The sequence below is a fragment of the Bombus huntii genome, chromosome 14 (genome assembly GCF_024542735.1).
Source record: "Bombus huntii isolate Logan2020A chromosome 14, iyBomHunt1.1, whole genome shotgun sequence".
Classification (NCBI taxonomy): domain Eukaryota; kingdom Metazoa; phylum Arthropoda; class Insecta; order Hymenoptera; family Apidae; genus Bombus; species Bombus huntii.
Window position 1 is genome coordinate 2,712,740 of NC_066251.1, and position 20,014 is coordinate 2,732,753.

A 20,014-nucleotide genomic window follows, 5' to 3' on the forward strand; every position below is an offset into this window, starting at 1 on the left:
GGTGGTTTTCTTACCATTTTAATATCGTTCTCGACGTTACCGATTTAGCATGACGTAGGTTAAAGACCTTAGCAGTATTTGATATTACAGTTGACTCCGGTTTTCGGACAGTTTTCATTCGGACTCCTTTAATTAATTTCCACTAGGTGTGTCTGTAAGAAATTCATCTACAATAGAACTTAAATAAAATAGATCATTTAAAATCTTGTTTGTGATTTTATATATAAATGGTAATTCCATGTTGCTTGTAGCTTTTTAATAAGATAATTGTTTAAAGGTATACAATAAATACATAATTGTTGATAGAAAAAAATTTATAAAATTATCGATATTTAATTTTTCGCGTAAATTATCGTATATTAAAAGTAGGAAATATTATAAATTTCTAAACTGAACACTATTATTATAGCCATAATTTACCGAAGATAACATTCATCAGTCCGATAGAATTTCTGCTGGACAAGGCTAGATGTTTATCGTTGTGTTATGATACAGTAATTACTATAATATTCGAAGAAGCATATTCAAAAATTTTTCAGTAATAACTATAATACAACGCCGAAAAGACCATGTCTTACACATATATAATTGTATATGTATATACATATGCTTATCAGCGACAAACACAATGTAATATAAGTACTTATTAGCAATTTGTTATGTTAATTATATTACATTATTTTTAGCATAAATACTGACTTTTTCAGTATACCTGCTGTTTATTGTGGCAATATTAGCATATGTGTATGTGATATACATATGTTATATATTGCAAACAAAAAATAACAGCATAGATAACAGCTGAAATATAGAGAATTGTTCTTGTCAGTATTATGTCACCTTGTCATTTTTTAATATATTACTTTTCTTACTTTTGCAAACTCTTGTTCAGTTATCTCGAGTTAATTGATATTGTTACATTGTTCGTATTATGAAATGGATAAAAAGTTTAGTTTGAGAACATGTATTCCTCTAAGTTCAATTCAAGTCAATTTATACGATGCATATGTTTGTAAATGACCATGAGCTTTGTTAAACACATTTCTAAAATTACACGTACAAACAAATAAACCTACGTTCCTACAAAAATTGCATATCGTGATAAAATTGTAGATCTTTATCGTTATACTAATAAAAATGAGAAATAAAATATTCCGAGTATGGAGACACCGTGCTATGGATTGTCAGTGCATTTTCTCCTGTCATATTTCACGACTATCCATTCCAGCGGTGCTAACTTCTTCATTCGGTGAATTCAAATTTTCACCAACTAGAAGCGCTTTAACCTCGTGATACGTTTTTCCTTTTGTTTCCGGTATCCATAGGAACACCACAATATATGCCAAGAAGCATGATGCAGCGAAGATAAAGTAAATCGCATACGATCCTACATTATCGGTAATCACTTGATACAGTTTCGACACGGTAAAACCAATTATACCATCGAAAATTACAATGATGGCACCAACAAAACCTTTTAGTTCCGTAGGAAATAAGTCGCATAGGAGAACATTGGATAACGTACCTAAACCAAGTTGAAACACTACTTGATATATAATTAAGTCGATAACTGGAACAATAGAGGCGTTGGAAATGTTATACTTATGTTCAACTAACAAAAGATAACTTGCTAAAATATTCAATGTTAAACATGATCCAGCCGTGGATATAAGCAAAAAAGTTCTTCTTCCAACGAATTCCACTGTTAAGATGGTTAAACTGCCAGATGCAAGGCTAAAAAACTGGACCAAAACCGACGCTTCCTGTGGATCGATAACGATCGTTGTTTTGTTCAACAACACTTCCAGATACTGCGTAGTGATGAAGTTCCCGCTAAGTTGTTGTGCCATGATCATTGCAAGCATGATAAAGAGAGCTTTCCTGTTGCTTTGATGTAGTATTGCTTGCAGCTTGGTTATACAGGTATATTTAGTTCCATCCATGTATATCTCATCTATGTCCGCCGATTCTTGTGAATCCGCACTGGATTGTAAATCGCTGGATGTATCCTCATTGGATTGGATGCGTAAATCGCTTCTGGATCGCGATTGTATTTCGTATATTTGGTCTGGGTTTATTTCGTTTGTGGATGGTTGGTTTATTTTGCTTGTGGATGGCCGGTGTATTTCGCTTGCGGATGGTCGGTGTAATTCGCCCGTGGGTTGCTGGTGTACGTCGCATATAACTTCTGTTTGTATTACGGATGTAGGCTGTGAGGTTGAATCGGTACTGGATGGTGAGGACATGGATTCTGTGTCTACTACTTCCCAAAAAGAGCCTGAGTGTTCTTCGCGTTTTGATTGTGAGGGTAAGTCGCTTCTGGATTGTGAAGGTAAATCGCTACTGGATTGTGGGGTCAAATCGCGTCTTGATTGTGAGGGTAAGTCGCTTCTGGGTTGTGAAGGTAAATCGCTACTGGACTGTGGGGTTAAATCGCGTCTTGATTGTGAGGGTAAGTCGCTTCTGGGTTGTGAAGGTAAATCGCTACTGGACTGTGGGGTTAAATCGCGTCTTGATTGTGAGGGTAAGTCGCTTCTGGGTTGTGAAGGTAAATCGCTACTGGACTGTGGGGTTAAATCGCGTCTTGATTGTGAGGGTAAATCGCTTCCGGGTTGTGAAGGTAAAACGCTACTGGATTGTTGGTGTACTTCGTATCTGGATTTTGGGTGTAATTCGTATCTGGTTTGTGCGCGTAGATCACGTAGTTCGATTTTCACTCTTTCAGGATCTACAATGCCTTTGTAATAGGCAATCGACTTGCATGCTTGCTTGTTTTGACCTTTTGCGACCAAGAAATACGGAGTTTCGGGGAAGCACATGTTCGACAAGATGGATGCAAACGATATTAATATAAGAACCAGCAGGAGGTACTTGTACGTTAGCCAGATTCCTAGGGCGCAGGTTACCAGTGCCCCGGCATATACGTTTACTGCGATTATAGTACCTAGGGTTGCTCTGATATTTATGTCGGCGACTTCTGACACGAACATGGGATTTATCGTGCGGGCAATACCAACGCCTATACCGAGAAACACTCGAGCAATGTATAGCATTGGCACGGACTTTGCTTCGTACATGGTGAACCAGCCAATGGTGCATATTGTGCTGCTTACAAGGAGGCAGTCTTTACGACCGCCGCGATCGGCCAACTGGGCAGCCACAAGTGAACCGATCATTGAACCTAGTATCGTCAAAGAAACCATCCACGAAGATTCATCGAGCGTTATCGTTATCGGCACGTCGCCGGTTCCGGATATTAGATAAGGAAGAGAAATCGTTGTCCATCCATAGACTGTACCGACTATGACCATAGTTAGCGTTGCTGGAATAAGAAACAAGAAATGCTATATATAGCATATATTAATTGTAGTGCGGTTTTTTTATGAAAACACTGCGTATATTTACGCAAATTTATATTTTTAATATATACTATTAATATATTTAAAATCAATACATACCGCAGGCTATAAGCAATTGGACTCTTCGCGATGTTAGCCCGAATGCTTTCCACTAGTTTCATTTCTTAACTATTTCATTATTATTCTGTTAATCCATTCGCATTATATGTGCATTAAGTAAAATACTACGCGAAGTAAAATTTGCTAGATACTTGCGATAAGTCTAGGTGTATTAATGTGTAATAATGAACATGTTGCGCATTCAGGTTTCTCATAAACATATAAAGGTCCGCACTCGATTTTTGATATAATAAGGAATCAGTGCGATGAATATCTGAATCGAAATGTCAAATTTATCGTAATGTAGGATGGAATAGAAGTGCAACTTTAAACGATGGTACGCAAGTCGATACAAGTAAGAAATAATTTAAGAACATCACTATGAAACATCAATTCGAGGGGGGGGGGAAGGGAATTGCATTCTGCGTATTAAAATTACAGATAAGTACCTGACGTAATATCAAGAGTGAAAACTAACCGGAAAAGCATGCCAGCCATTGCCGGCATTGTGCGTCCCAGAGACTACGCCGTTTCCATAGCGAAAATAAACCGACAAGATTTGAACTTCCGCCCTCAGGCAAGTGCTCAGGAGAGTCCCTGGAAACCTGGAAAACAGATACCTTTGTTAAGAATAGAAATCATAATTCTATTCTAATTAGATAGTGTAATCAAACTTATGAGCGAATTCCAAACCACGGAATAGATATTGAGAAGTATTTAAATATTAAAATTTTTTCAAGAGAATTAAGGGAATTATTTTCTATCTTCCATCTTAATAGAAATACAATTTATGGTATTTCTATCAACAGCATAAAAATATGCTTGATGTTATTTGATATTATTATAGATAGAAGACGTACTTGAGTTTTTCAGTGGCGTTTGCTAATGGTTATTTGTGCTTTTGAAAACTTTCTTCTACAATCTTTTCCTTTGTGTATCCTCCAAATCAATGATAATTTCAGAGGTTTTTATATATTTCTTAAATATCTTTTCTAAATAATGAAATATATTAACATGTCGTATAGATAATACCGAAGAACCGTTTGAACCTTGGAATATGATTCGATATTTATAAGAGGTAACAGTTTTAAGCTTTGAACTTTATATTTTGGTGGGTCGTGACAGTTTAAATCAGGCTGAAAGATTCAAAATTTTAAATGGTCACGATCGATCAAGACACAAGGTCAAAGATTTAAGATTATTGTGACTTTTAAATATCGACACGATATGTTAATACATTTGATTATTTGCCAAAACTTTTAATCGAGTCGTAGGAATTAAAACTTTAATTGCTATGGATTCGTATCTCTATTTGGAAATAAAAGAATAATAGTTAAATTCGCTGAAAATAGGTATCTCAAACGGACGCTTTTTTTATATTCTCATTCAATCAGAATTTGTTACTCTGCGATATTTAATTTCTAACTGTTTATTTCAAAAATATATATTGCATAATCACATTAACTGCTTACCATCCTACGCTGGGACATGTTGCCAAAAATAAGTACTTTTACGCAATTATATAATCACGATAGATTTTCAATAATTCAATTCGTAGAGTCCAATTCACTCATAATTACTTAAAAAATGCACGAATGATCTTGGGTAGTTATCTATCGCAAAAAAAGAACAACTGTAAGAAATCTTTACACTGAATCTCGTGATTTACAGATTTCGTATTGATTTGTTCGATTTACACGACTGTCACAACCATACTGGGTACTTCTGGGGCTACTTCCCCTTTACATACAGTCGACATTATTTCTGTACATAAACACTTCTAATTCTCCTTGTTATTTGTTTAAATGTAACGAATTAATTTTAAATATTCCGACATAGGAACAATAATATTTTTGTACTTATTATATCTAGGAAATATCCTAATTATAGTGTTAGAACAGTCGAATGCCAATTAGTATATGATATATATTTCTTAAATATAAAGATTAAAGCGAGCAAAAAGAATTGCAGAGCTTCTACTGTTAGTTATTATTGTTCCATGTTGCTACATAGGCTACGTCGCGATCATAATCCAGCATCTGAATCATCTTCAATTTCTTGGGGCATAGCTTCCTTTATCGCGGCAATTCTTGTTCTCTTTACTTTCGCTCTATTTCGACGTTTCCTACTGAAACTGTCGTATTTTCTACGATCTCTCACGCGTCGAAACACTTTTTCGTTTGAAATTTCCTCAGTAGGGAAACGCTCCGCAGAAATCATTCCCTCCTCGCATCTGCATCTTCGTACACTGAGTACACTTACATGTGTGCACTTGTCCCAATTATATCGACTACGATTGCGTTCAGGCTCACGACGCAAAGAATCATCTTACTATCATGTACGTGGGCTAGAACTATTGGGTTGGCAACTAAGTGATTGCGAGCAATATTATCCTGCTGCGATAACAGTCGTTCGTTTGCCTCTTGCTTTTCTCGGAAATCAGAGCGGTAAATAGTAAATTTCATTGCATTCAGTTTGAGAGTTAGTGTTGCGTTATTATTCCATCACGATTTCGAAGTATTTTTCCATTTAGCGTTGAGATAATGAATGATCGCGTTTTTTATAGTACTGTTGAGCTTATATTATGCTCAATGCCGAATCGTATTCCACTGGATTCTGGAAGCACGTTTCTGCTCCTAGATCATCTGACGCAATTATACTAGCAGCCACCCAAATGGCTGCATAGGACGTCTCGATATTAGTGTTGCGAATACTCAAATATGAGTGCATATATTACTATTTATTATTAAAATATCCAACTTTTACTTGTGGAAGTTTCGTATTTATCTTTATTTTTTTATTTTCATTAGTGAATTAATTTGTATTACAACTGTAATATCGGAAAATAAGGATAGAAATTTTTTTTTTCGATTACTTACAATTTATTAATATTAAATTGAATATACAAATATAAATTGCACAGAGAACGATATTTATTTAACGGAACTAAATGCAATACTCGTATCTATATCAAATAACTTTACAGTTATTTGATCACTCTCGTCACAACGAATCTAACACACACACTCTCTCTCTCTCTAACAACTCTATCAATTCTCACGACTCTACTCTTCGACAACTCGAAACCTCTAACGACTCTACTCTTCGACAACTCGAAACCTCTAACGACTCTACTCTTCAACGATTCAATTAGCTCTGACTCTCGCAACACACTCGCTTTTCGACTCGCATACTCTGACCTCTCGGTCATCGCTCCTTGAACCCGAAACCGTCCTTCTGCTCTAGCGTTCTTTATTGTTTTTTCTCATATCTCTGTAAGAACTAGGTGACTTTAGTCACATAGGCGCTCTTAAATGTAAACGAACCACAGAAGGACGACGTACACGGTTTTTTCTATTTTCAACCGATCTCTAATTCAAATTTATTCTACGATATTACACTCGGCCTTTCCTGACAATCACATCTGCCCTCAGATGTGCTCCTCATCGCTGCTCGCACTTACATCACTATCGTCAGCATTCCACCACTTCATGTGATCGGCTGCCGTGGTCGTGCTGCTCTCGCTGCACTACGTATCGGTCATTTTGCAGGACCTTTACTTTTAGTTAAGGAACTTCGGATGCAGCTTTAGTCGGGGACCGCCCTGCGTCCTGTATGCTGTCGCCTTCTTGCGTCTCTTGTTATACGTCCACTTGTCTCGGGCTTGGATCTCTTCGATCCGTCTCTTTGCGTCTGTACGCAGCTGATCTCGTTCCTCTTGGAACACCGCGGCCTGTTCGTCCTCGATGCTACTGCTCCTCTTTCGCTCTTCCTCTATCTTCCTCTCCGTTGTTTGTTTACCCATTTCACTCTTGTCAGGGGCTTTGATCGTCGTGGCAGCATCGTGACTTTTTCGTAGGCTCGGTTCGTACATGGAAGACGTTAACAACTTACCATCTACCGAGACTATGATCTCTTCTTTTTCGAAGGTCTTCACGTTCATCGTGTCCTCGACAATCCCATCGTCGTCTTCGTCATCCACATCCTCTGTATATCGAATCTTCGTATCGATATTATTGGAGGGATTCCGCACGTGCAACTTCCCTTGTCTTTTCGTTCGCCTTGCATTGATTCTCTTCGAGTCTAACCGAAAACTTGAAACAATCCTCACACCCGCAACGCTATCCTTCTCAGTAAATTCGCAAATATCATCAACAACATCCTGTTGCTGTTTAGCCAGATTCTTCCTCCTCGTGATGTTCGCTAAGTCCTCCTGCTGGCCGCAAGAATCCGACGAGGACACCATCTCGTGGTCCACTTTACCAATCACCACGTATCTTGCCACTATTCTCCATTCCTCCGACACTTGCTGCACAGCTGCCCGATACTTCTTCAAAACTTCTGCCAACTCTTCTTTATTTTCTTCCAATTGCGACAGTAGCTCAGTTCGTTCGCGACTAGCTACATTAACACGATCTTTTGCTTCGGAACGTTGCCGCAGTACTTCCTGCAACGAAGCCTGCGTCTCATTCAGTTCTTGCTCCAGTGCCTGTTTCGCTTTAACTGCAACTGCTCTAGCGCATTCTGCATCTTCTAACTGGTTCTTCAGCTGTGCTACTTCCTCCTCCGTTTTGCTACCAAATGTTAACTCCTCAAGCTCTTGGCCCAATGTCCGCAATCTTTCTTCCTTCAATTCGATTTCCAATCTTGCGTCACTAAGGATCTGTTCTATGGTAAACTTCTCCGCGATCGCGATTTCTTTTTCTCTAGCTAATCTTTTACGTTGCGCTTTCTCTTGCCACAGATCGTTCATTAGATTCTGAGTTTCTGAATCAAATTTGCGCTGTTTCTTTTCCAGAAGATTATTCCTAGCTGTTTGTTCTTCCAACAGTAGTCTCAAGTCGTGCATCTCGCCATTCAGACTTTGCACGCGTCGTTTCCATTGTCCAACAACCTGACGTTGTTCCTCGACCTCTTCGTAAGCATCAGCTAATTTCTTCTCCAATTGCTTCTTAAATCCAACCAGTTGCTCAAGATCATCCTCATGTTGCTGGGCACTTACTACATTTTCAAATTCATTCCTCAACGCTCTCTTTAGCTTTGCCCAGGACTTCGCGCATCGCTCTTGTCGTACGAAGGCCTGAGCGGAGCCTGTGAGTAATTTCTTAGCATAGGTCACCATGTGGGCGTCTGACCAACCACACACTTCTGCCATTTCCTCGAAGTCTTCCACCCACTGATTTACACTCAGCAGATCATCCCCGCTGAAATTCTCTAATGAGTCTTCTACGTCTTTAAGACTCAACATCGAACCGACGCATACCTTCTGGTGATACTTATCGCGGTCCTGATACACCGCTCGCGTGCCTCTCCTGTATTCTCGCGCGCCTTGTTTGTCGTCCTCGCCTTTACTTTCGTCGGAGCTCTCTTCTTCCGACGATACATCATCTCCTTCTAGGGCCGCCTGTAGCCGCGCGCGTAATTCGGATTTTCTTCCTGTTACCTTCAACCCCAAGCTAGCGAGACGCGCTCTCAGCTCTTTCGTCCTCAGCTTCTCGAGGTCTTCAACGTTCGCCATTTTATTCTATTCTTTTTCTTCTCCCGCACAAATAGCTCCGCTAAAAGGTGTCGTTTTCTGTCCTATTCGATCCCGGACGAGCCCCCACTTGTAATATCGGAAAATAAGGATAGAAATTTTTTTTTCGATTACTTACAATTTATTAATATTAAATTGAATATACAAATATAAATTGGACAGAGAACGATATTTATTTAACGGAACTAAATGCAATACTCGTATCTATATCAAATAACTTTACAGTTATTTGATCACTCTCGTCACAACGAATCTAACACACACACACTCTTTCTCTCTAACAACTCTATCAATTCTCACGACTCTACTCTTCGACAACTCGAAACCTCTAACGACTCTACTCTTCGACAACTCGAAACCTCTAACGACTCTACTCTTCAACGATTCAGTTAGCTCTGACTCTCGCAACACACTCGCTTTTCGACTCGCATACTCTGACCTCTCGGTCATCGCTCCTTGAACCCGAAACCGTCCTTCTGCTCTAGCGTTCTTTATTGTTTTTTCTCATATCTCTGTAAGAACTAGGTGACTTTAGTCACATAGGCGCTCATAAATGTAAACGAACCACAGAAGGACGACGTACACGGTTCTTTCTATTTTCAACCGATCTCTAATTCAAATTTATTCTACGATATTACACAACTATTGCATGAAGCACTGTTCGTGTATTTATCTTGAGAATTTTCTATTCTATACATGAATTTAGTTAATTAATATTGCGAAAAAGAAAAGGTAGTCCACTCACGATTTATTGCTCGGCATTATATCGAGTGGATAATGGTCGTATTTTGCTGGCCGTAATGGCTACTGATTTATTCTTCTTTTCGGGGTTACACAGTGAAACATCTTGATTACTAATAGGTAGGGTCTATAAGGAAGCCTTTAGATTTCTTATAGTTAGGTTTAAGGGAATCTTTATATTCTTGATCGGTAAGATTTATAAAGCCACTCTGTGCCTTTATTATTTTCGGATATGTATGTATTATGCAGGGCTTACGAAAACGCCTTTAGGTTCCTGATTAAAGTATTGAAATTAAATTAGATGTTCTATCAGGTAGAGTTTTTCAAATTTGATGGGACAGGATCTAGATGGAACGTTTGTGAGTCAGGTGCGTGGTTATATAGAGTATCTTTACTGCAAAAAGCAATGCTTCCTAGAAGCATTAATCCGTCCCTAATAAGTACTTTAATATTTAATTAATTTATACATGCATTTAATTATACATGCATAATTAACAGTACTGTTTAAGTAGATAAGGTAGTGTAAGTAGATAAATAGTATAATTCTTTATGAAACGCATCATTCTCTTTTTTAAAACAATTTTACCACAGACGAGGAACAGGAATAGACGTGATATTCAGTGCTTGTTCACATTTTGCGGGTCGCATGACCTCTCCATTCCATTTTCGTATCGCATGTGAAGTTACTACTTCAGTTTAATACTGGTTTGAATTAAAACTACAATCTTGTACGAAATTATAAATAAAATATAAAACAGGATATCCAATACTAGCAACGAAATATAATTCTATCATGCTACAATACTTCAGTAAGCATAACACACTATCAAAATAATAAATTACTGTATAGTAAAGTACTGTAATAAGAATTAAGTGAATCGTTTAATCAGTTCTAAATGAAATTGCAATTTCATATATCTGAAACAAAAATGTGAATTTTTAAATCTTTCCTATTTCCATCCTTGCATTCTCAAATCAATTATTAATTATACATTATCAAGTTCAGGTAATCACAAACTCGTAATACAATACGTCGTTGAAGCCATATCGATAATTTATCGATAACGAACAGACAGTGTCCCACGGTGTCCAAAGGTTTCCGATGGTGACCCAGGAATTTTCATGGTGCCCCACGGTACCGCAGGGTTTGCTATTGTATCCCACGATTTTCCATGGTATCCCACGGTTTATCACGGTGAGCCACGGTGAGCCACGGTGGTCTACTTTGCAGTCCAGTCTAGATCATCCAAAATTCTCTTCGTGACTTTTGGTTATCCAAACTGGACTGTATATAGCGTAGTTCTTGGCTTGGCATCATTTCCAAAGATTAATCCCCCGATAAATTTTTGAAAAACGGTACCAATTACCAGATCTCACCACGAGGAGGTGACTACGCACGAGATCCACCCATGAGTTCTTTATCACTGCACCTCGATCTCGACATTCAACATATTGACAAGAGTGTCGAGTTCTAACTCTACTTAACCATGGGCCTGCCGGGCCGGGACCACCGAACAGAATTATGAATGCACTGCCCCAACCGAACGAGTGACGTCCACTTCCGCGCCAGTCGAACAGAATTACGGCGAATGTGAAATTGCAGGTCCCTATCCGAACAGTACTGCATATCCACGATTGAATCCCCAACAGATTCGAAAGCATCACCGGCGCGTCCACAACCCCCGCGATCCCGCGCAAACATCGAGCAGTCACCAGAACAGACGAGTCTTTGGGGTGACTTACAAATTGAAAGAGCTATGTCGCGTACGTTGACCTGCATGCAGCTGGAATAGGCGCGAGCAACCCTGCCATGTGATCAGATATTTAAATCATTGATTTAAAAGTTAGGAATTGATGGTATTGTTTTAGAATAATTATCAGAATAATTAATTTATTATTTTAATTTTTTAGATTTTTAAATTTTACTATGCATCAGAATATTATACAACCATTTGTAAATTTTCATAGCTTAATTCCAAGTATATAAAACGGAGCATATTCAAACGATCGCATAACGGAAGTGTAGCGAGTACCCTTGTCAGATAATTACAATCGTCGCGACGCAACGTTATGAATTGTAAAGATCGTGAAAAACACTGATATTTTTCTATATCGGTATTTTATAACACGCGACACAGAGTCTCATATAATATCACGTCTAGACCAATTATTTGTAATAGTGAATGTGCGAAATATATACGAATACATATACGAATTAGAATCTCACAGGGAATTATAATATAAATGAAATTTAGTTTTTGGTTTAACTAAATCTTTACTTTCAGGTTTAAATTTCCGCTTCTGTCGTTTTTAAAGATGTTTTTGTTATTTGTTTTCCATAACGATCGAAGAGCTAATATTTTTCAAATGAATGAGAATAAAGAATTTCTCCGAATTCTTTTATACAAAATGATTAATATTTTGGAAAAAAGAAGGGGTAATGTTGCCGTAGAAGAGAAAGTTGCTATTCAGAGTACTTTACCCAGTGAACTCGGAGGTTTTCTTATCATGTTAAAATCGTTCTCAACGTTACCGATCTAGCATTACGTAAGTTTAGGATCTTAGCTGTATTTGGTATTACAGTTGACTCGTCTTCATTCGGACTCCTTTAATTAATTTCCACTAGGGGTGTCTGTAATAAATTCGTCTATAATAAAACTTAAATAAAATAGAACATTCAAAATCTTGTTTGTGATTTTATATATAGATAGGAACTCCATGTTTCTTGTATCTTTTTAATAAGGAAGATATTTGTTTAAAAGATATACAATAAATACATAATTGTTGATAGACAAAAATTTATAAAATTATCGATATTTAATTTTTCGGAACTTAATAATTATCGTATATTAAAAGTAGGAAATATAAATTTCTAAACTAAACACTATTATTATAGCCATAATTTATCGAAAATAACGTTCGACAGTTCGATAGAATTGCTGCTAGACGAGGCTAGGTATTTATCACTGTGTTATGATACAGTAATTACTATAATATTCGAAGAAGCATATTCAAATATTTTTCAGTAATAACTATAATATAACGCCGACAAGACCATGTCTTACACATCTATAATTGTATATGTACACACATATGCTTATCAGCGACAGAACACATTGTAATATAAGTACTTATTAGCAATGTGTTATGTTAATTATATTACATTATTTTTAGCATAAATACTGACATTTTGAGCATACTTGCTGTTTATTATAACAATATTAACATATGTATATGTGATATACATATATGTGATATACATATATGTGATATACATATGTTATATGTTGCAAACAAAAAATAACAGCATAGATAACAGCTGAGATATAGAATATTTATTCCTGTCAGTATTATGTCATCCTGTCATTCTTTAATATATTACTTTTCTAACTTTTGCAAGCTGTTGTTCAGTTATCTCGAGTTAAATGATATTGTTACATTGTTTGTGTTATGAAATGGATAAAAAGTTTAGTTTGAGAACATGTGTTCCTCTAAGTTCAATGCAAGTCAATTTAAACGATGCATGTGTTTCTAAATGACCATCAGCTTTGTTAGACACATTTCTAAAATTACACTTAGAAACGTATAAAACTCCGTTACTGCAGAAATTGCATATCGAGATAAAATTGTAGATCTTTATCGTTATACTAATAAAAATGAGAAATAAAATATTCCGAGTAAGTAGATACCGTCCCACGGATGTACGGTGCAATTTTTCCTGTCATATTTTACGAATATCCATTTCATCGGTTCGAACTTCTTCATTCAAAGAATTCAAATTTCACCAGCTAGAAGCGCTTCAATCTCGTTATATGTTTTTCCTTTTGTTTCCGGTACCCATATGAACACCATCAGGAATGCCAAGAAGCATGATGTCGCAAAGATAAAGTAAATCGTATACGACCCTAAATTATCTTCAAATAGTTTATACAGTGCCCACACGATAAGACTAATTGTACCATCGAAAGTGACATTGATGACACCAGCAAAGCCTTTTAGTTCCGTAGGAAATAACTCGCATAGGAGGACATTGGGTAACGTACCTAAACCAATTTCAAACACTACTTGATATATAATTAAGTCGATAACTGGAATAATAGAGACGTTGGAAGCCTGAAGCAGATTTCCAAATAACACTAGATAAATTGCTAAAATAGTCAATGTAATACACGTTCCACCCGTAGAGAGAAGCAAAAGTGTTCTTCTTCCTACGAATTGCACTGCGAAGAAGGTTAAACTGCCAGATACAAAGCTGACAAACAGGACCAAAATCGTCGCTTCGTGTGGATCGATAACGATCGTTATTTTCCTAAACAACACTTCCAGACACTGCGTAGTGATGAAGTTTCCGCTAAGTTGTTGTGCCGTGGTCAAGCCAAGCATAATATACAGAGCTTTCCTGTAGTTTCGATGTAGTATTACTTGCAGCTTGGTCATACAGGTATATTCAGTTCCATCCATGTATGTCTCATCTGAGTCTGTCGACCCTTCTGAATCCACATTAAATTGTGTGCGTAAATCGCTTCTGGATCGCGATTGTAATTCGCTTCTCGTTCCTGGGTGTATTTCGCTCGTGGGTAGTCGATGTATTTCGCTTGTGGATGGTCGGTGTATTTCACTCGTGGATGGTCGGTGTATGTCGCTTGTGGATGGTCGGTGTAATTCGCTTGTGGATGGTCGGCGTATTTCGCTTGTGGATGTTCGGTGTATTTCGCTTGTGGATGGTGGGCGTATTTCGCTTGTGGATGGTGGGCGTATTTCGCTTGTGGATGGTGGGCGTATTTCGCTTGTGGATGGTCGGTATATTTCGCTTGCGGATGATACGTGTATTTCGCTTGTTGATGGCTGGTGTATTTCGCTTGTGGGTTCTGAGTGTATTTCGCTTGTGGATGGTTGGTGCATTTCGCGTGTGGATGGCCGGTGTATATCGTTTGTGGATTGTGAGTGTAAATCGCTTCTGGATTGTTGGTTTAATTCACATCTGGATTGTGGGTGTAATTCGTATCTGGCTTCTGTGCGTAGAGCACGTAGTTCGATTTCCACTCTCTGAGGATCTGCGATATTTTTGTAATATGCTATCGACTTGGATGCTTCCCTCATTTTTCTTTTTGCTACCAAGAAATACGGTGTTTCGGGGAAACAGAGGTTCGGGAAGAAGGATATAAAGGATAGTATTACAAGAGCCAGCAGGAGTGACTTGTACGTCAGCCAGGTTCCTAGGGCGCAGGTTACCAGTGTTCCGATATATACGGCCACTGCGATTAGAGTACCTAGGGATCCTCTGATGTTGATGTCGACGATTTCTGACACGTACATGGGAGTTATCGTGCGGGCAAAACCAACGCCTATACCGAGAAACAGCCGACCAAAGTATAGCGATCGCACGTAAGTTGCTCTATAGATGATGAACCAACCTACGGTGAATATTGTGCTGCATAGAAGGAGGCAGTATCTACGACCCCTGCGATCGGCCAACTGGGCAGCCAGAAATGAACCGAAGATTGAACCAATTATTGTGATAGAAATCACCCATGAATATCCCACGCGTCGTAACCTTAGCGGCACGTCAGCGGTCCCGGTTGTTAGATGGACAAGAGAAGTCGTTGTCCATCCGTAGACTGTACCGACCATGGCCATGGTTAGGGTTGCTGGAATGAGAAACAAGTAATGCTATATATAGCATATGTTAATTGTAGTGCGATTGTATTATAAGAACACTGCGTATATTTACGCAAATTTATATTTTTAATATATACTCTTAATATATTTATAATTAATTCATTCCGCAGGCTATAAGTAATTGGACTCCTCGCGATGTTAACTCAAATGCTTTTCACTAGTTTTATTTCCTAACTATTGTATTATTAATCTGTTAATCCATTCGCATTATTTGTGCATTGAGTAAAGTACTACTGCATGAAGTATAACACCACACGAAGTAAAATTTGTATAAGACTTGCGATAAGCCTAGGTGTATTAATGTGTAATAATGAACATTATTTCGCTTTCAGATTTCTCATAAATATATAAAAGTCCGCATTCGGTTTATGATATAATAAAGCATCAGTGCGATGAATATCTGAATCGAAATGTCAAATTTATCGTAATGTAGGATGGAATAGAAGTGCAACTTTAAACGATGGTACGCAAGTCGATACAAGTAAGAAATAATTTAAGAACATCCCTATGAAACATCAATTCGAGGGGGGAAAGGGAATTGCATTCTGCGTATTAAAATTACAGATAAGTACCTGACGTAATATCAAGAGTGAAAACTAACCGGAAATACATGCTAGAAATTGCCGGCTTCGTAAGATGCAGGGACTAGGACATTTCCCTTGCGGAGATGATCGATCAGGATCTAAACCTCCGCCCTCAGGCGAGTACCCAGGAGGGTTCCTAGGAACCTGGAAAACAGATACCTTTGTTAAGAATAGAAATCATAATTCTTTTCTAATTATATAGTCTAATCAATCTTTTGAGCGAATTCCAAACCACGGAAAAGATATCAAGAAGTATTTAAATATTAACATTATTTCAAGGTAATTAAAAAAATTTTCTTTCCCCTATCCTAATGGAAGTACAATTTATGATATTTCTATCAACAGCATTAAAATATTCTTGATGTTATTTGATGTTATTATAGATAGAAGACGTACTTGAGTTTTTCACTGACGTTTGCTAATGGTTATTTGTGCTTTTGAAAACTATCTTCTACAATCTTTTCCTTTGAGTGTCCTCCAAATCAATGATAATTTGTAATGTTTTTATATGTATCTTAAATATCTTTTCTAAATAATGAAATATATTAACATGTCGTACAGATAATACCGAAGAACAGTTTGATCCTTCGAATGTGATTCGATATTTATAGGACGTAAAGGTTTTAAGCTGTGAACTTTATGTGTTGGTGGGTCGTGACGGCTTAAATCAGGGTGAAAGATTCAAAATTTTAAATGATCGCGATCGATCGAAGACACAGGGTCAAAGATGTGAGATTATTGTGACTTTTAAATATCGAATCATACTCGAAGGTTCAGACGGTTCTTTGGTATTATCGACACGATATGTTAATACATTTCATTATGTGCCAAAACTTTAAATAGAGACGTAGGAATCAAAACTTTAATTGCTATGGATTCCAATCTCTATTTGGAAATAAAAGAATAATAGTTAAATTCGCTGAAAATAGGTACCTCAAACAGACGCTATTTTTTATATTCTCGTTGAATTAGAATTTAGGATTTGTTATTCGGCGATATTTAATTTCTAGCCGTTTATTTCAAAAATATTTATCATATAATCATACTAAATGCTTACCGTTGTACTCTCGGACATGCTGCCAAAAATAAGTACTTTCACGCAATTATATAATCGCGATAGATTTTCAATAATTCAATTTGTAGGATTCAGTTCACTCATAATTATTTAAAAATGCACGAATGTCCTGGGGTAGTTATCTATTGCAAAAAAAGAACAACTGTAAGAAATCTTTACACTGAATCTCGCAATTTGCGGATTTCGTATTGACTTGTTCGATTTACACGACTGCCACAGCTATACTGGGTACTTCTGGGGCTAATTCCCCTTTACATACAGTCGACATTATTTCAACACATAAACACTTCTAATTCTCCTTGTTATGTGTTTAAATGTAACGAATTAATTTTAAATATTCCGACATAGGGACAATAATATTTTTGTACTTATTATATCTAGGAAATATCCTAATTGTAATGTTATAACAGTCGAATGCCAACTATTATATGATACATATTTCCTATAATATAAAAATTAAAATGAGCAAAAATAATTGCACATCTTCGTCTATTAGTTATTTTTGTTCTATGTTACAACATCGGCTACGTTGCGATCACAATGCAGCATTTGAATTTATAACATTATAATACTATAATATTATAGCATTTGGTTTTATAAGGAAACCTTTACATTTTTTATAGCTAGGTTGAAGGGTACTCTTTATATTCTTGATCGGTAAGAATTATGAAGCCACTCTGTGCTTTTGCTATATTCGGATTTGTATGTATTAGGCAGGGCTTAGAAAACACCTTTAGGTTTCTAATTATAGTATTGAAATTAAATTAGATGTTCTATCAGGTAGAGTTTTTCAAATTTGATGGGACAGGATCTAGATGAAACGTTCGTGATTCAGGTGCGTGGTTATGTAGAGTAGCTTTACTGCTAAAAAGCAATGCTTCCTAGAAGCATTAATCCGTTCCTAATAAGTACTTCAATATTTAATTAATTTATAAATGCGTAATTAACAGTAATGTTTAAGTAGATAATGTAGTGTAAGTAGATAAGCAGTATAATTCTTTATGAGGCGCGTCTTTCCTATTTTTAAAATAATTTTACCACAGACGAGGAAGAGGAATCGACGTGACATTCAATGCTTGTCGGACTCTCACATTTTGCGGGTCGGATGACCTCTCCATACCATTTTCGTGTCGCATGCGAAGTTAATATTTCAGTTTAATACTTGTTTGAATTAAGACTACAATCTTGTACGAAATTATAAATAAAATATAAAACAGGCTATCCAATACTCGCAGCGAAAAATAATTCTATCTTGCTACAATATTTCAGTAAACATCACACACTATCAAAATAATAAATTACTGTATAGTAAAGTACTGTAATAAGAATTAAGTGAATCGTTTAATCAGTTCTATATGAAATTGCAATTTCATATATCTGAAACAAAAATGTGAATTTTTAAATCTTTCCTATTTCCATCCTTGTATTCTCAAATGAATTATTAATTATACATTATCCAGTTTAGGTAATCTGATTTACTATCACAAACTCGTAATACAATACGTCGTTGAAACCATATCGATAATTTATCGATAACGAACAGACAGTGTCCCACGGTGTCCAAAGGTTTCCGATGGTGACCCAGGAATTTTCATGGTGCCCCACGGTACCGCAGGGTTTGCTATTGTATCCCACGATTTTCCATGGTATCCCACGGTTTACCACGGTGAGCCACTGTGAGCCACGGTGGTCTACGTTGCAGTCCAGTCTAGATCATCCAAAATTCTCTTCGTGACTTTTGATTATCCAAACTGGACTGTATATAGCGTAGTTCTTGGCTTGGCATCATTTCCAAAGATTAATCCCCCGATAAATTTTTGAAAAACGGTACCAATTACCAGATCTCACCACGAGGAGGTGACTACGCACGAGATCCACCCATGAGTTCTTTATCACTGCACCTCGATCTCGACATTCAACATATTGACAAGAGTGTCGAGTTCTAACTCTACTTAACCATGGGCCTGCCGGGCCGGGACCACCGAACAGAATTATGAATGCACTGCCCCAACCGAACGAGTGACGTCCACTTCCGCGCCAGTCGAACAGAATTACGGCGAATGTGAAATTGCAGGTCCCTATCCGAACAGTACTGCATATCCACGATTGAATCCCCAACAGATTCGAAAGCATCACCGGCGCGTCCACAACCCCCGCGATCCCGCGCAAACATCGAGCAGTCACCAGAACAGACGAGTCTTTGGGGTGACTTACAAATTGAAAGAGCTATGTCGCGTACGTTGACCTGCATGCACCTGGAATAGGCGCGAGCAACCCTGCCATGTGATCAGATATTTAAATCATTGATTTAAAAGTTAGGAATTGATGGTATTGTTTTAGAATAATTATCAGAATAATTAATTTATTATTTTAATTTTTTAGATTTTTAAATTTTACTATGCATCAGAATATTATACAACCATTTGTAAATTTTCATAGCTTAATTCCAAGTATATAAAACGGAGCATATTCAAACGATCGCATAACGGAAGTGTAACGAGTACCCTTGTCAGATAATTACAATCGTCGCGACGCAACGTTATGAATTGTAAAGATCGTGAAAAACACTGATATTTTTCTATATCGGTATTTTATAACACGCGACACAGAGTCTCATATAATATCACGTCTAGACCAATTATTTGTAATAGTGAATGTGCGAAATATCATATACGAATACATATACGAATTAGAATCTCACAGGGAATTATAATATAAATGAAATTTAGTTTTTGGTTTAACTAAATCTTTACTTTCAGGTTTAAATTTCCGCTTCTGTCGTTTTTAAAGATGTTTTTGTTATTTGTTTTCCATAACGATCGAAGAGCTAATATTTTTCAAATGAATGAGAATAAAGAATTTCTCCGAATTCTTTTATACAAAATGATTAATATTTTGGAAAAAAGAAGGGGTAATGTTGCCGTAGAAGAGAAAGTTGCTA

At 37.0% G+C, this 20,014-nt stretch overlaps 5 protein-coding genes and 1 long non-coding RNA gene across 9 annotated transcripts in view; 2 read left to right on the forward strand and 4 right to left on the reverse strand.

Annotated features, from left to right (window-relative positions):
* LOC126873447 (facilitated trehalose transporter Tret1-2 homolog) overlaps positions 1 to 20,014 on the reverse strand; it is an 88,169-nt gene that overhangs the window by 64,050 nt on the left and 4,105 nt on the right. The gene's annotated exons all lie outside the window — the stretch shown is intronic.
* The window catches only part of LOC126873444 (uncharacterized), an 88,109-nt gene that overhangs the window by 54,919 nt on the left and 13,176 nt on the right, over positions 1 to 20,014 (reverse strand). The window lies entirely within an intron of this gene.
* LOC126873456 (uncharacterized) overlaps positions 1 to 20,014 on the forward strand; it is a 68,058-nt gene that overhangs the window by 24,780 nt on the left and 23,264 nt on the right. Inside the window, exons 3-4 of one of the 2 annotated variants that reach the window (XR_007692406.1) lie at positions 3,900 to 4,171; positions 16,382 to 16,498. This is a non-coding gene — a long non-coding RNA (uncharacterized LOC126873456). Of the gene's footprint in view, positions 1 to 3,899; positions 4,172 to 15,978; positions 16,499 to 20,014 lie in introns of both variants that reach the window. The other variant, XR_007692405.1, reaches the window with a different exon arrangement.
* Positions 2,212 to 2,760, forward strand: LOC126873455 (uncharacterized). 2 transcript variants are annotated; one of them, XM_050634305.1, is made up of 3 exons: positions 2,212 to 2,332; positions 2,405 to 2,548; positions 2,621 to 2,760. In XM_050634305.1, the coding sequence occupies exons 1-3, from the start codon at positions 2,245 to 2,247 to the stop codon at positions 2,743 to 2,745; spliced, it is 357 nt and encodes a 118-aa protein (XP_050490262.1). In that variant the 5' UTR covers positions 2,212 to 2,244; the 3' UTR covers positions 2,746 to 2,760. The 2 variants fall into 2 exon arrangements, with proteins under 2 accessions (XP_050490262.1, XP_050490263.1); XM_050634306.1 differs by having other exon boundaries at positions 2,477 to 2,548.
* LOC126873450 (unconventional myosin-XVIIIa-like) lies at positions 7,019 to 9,046 on the reverse strand. The gene has a single exon (XM_050634299.1). It carries the CDS (start codon positions 8,974 to 8,976, stop codon positions 7,021 to 7,023), a length of 1,956 nt encoding a protein of 651 aa, XP_050490256.1. The 5' UTR covers positions 8,977 to 9,046; the 3' UTR covers positions 7,019 to 7,020.
* On the reverse strand, positions 11,951 to 14,858 carry LOC126873451 (facilitated trehalose transporter Tret1-like). Its single transcript, XM_050634300.1, has one exon. The coding sequence runs from the start codon at positions 14,833 to 14,835 to the stop codon at positions 13,510 to 13,512; it is 1,326 nt and encodes a 441-aa protein (XP_050490257.1). The 5' UTR covers positions 14,836 to 14,858; the 3' UTR covers positions 11,951 to 13,509.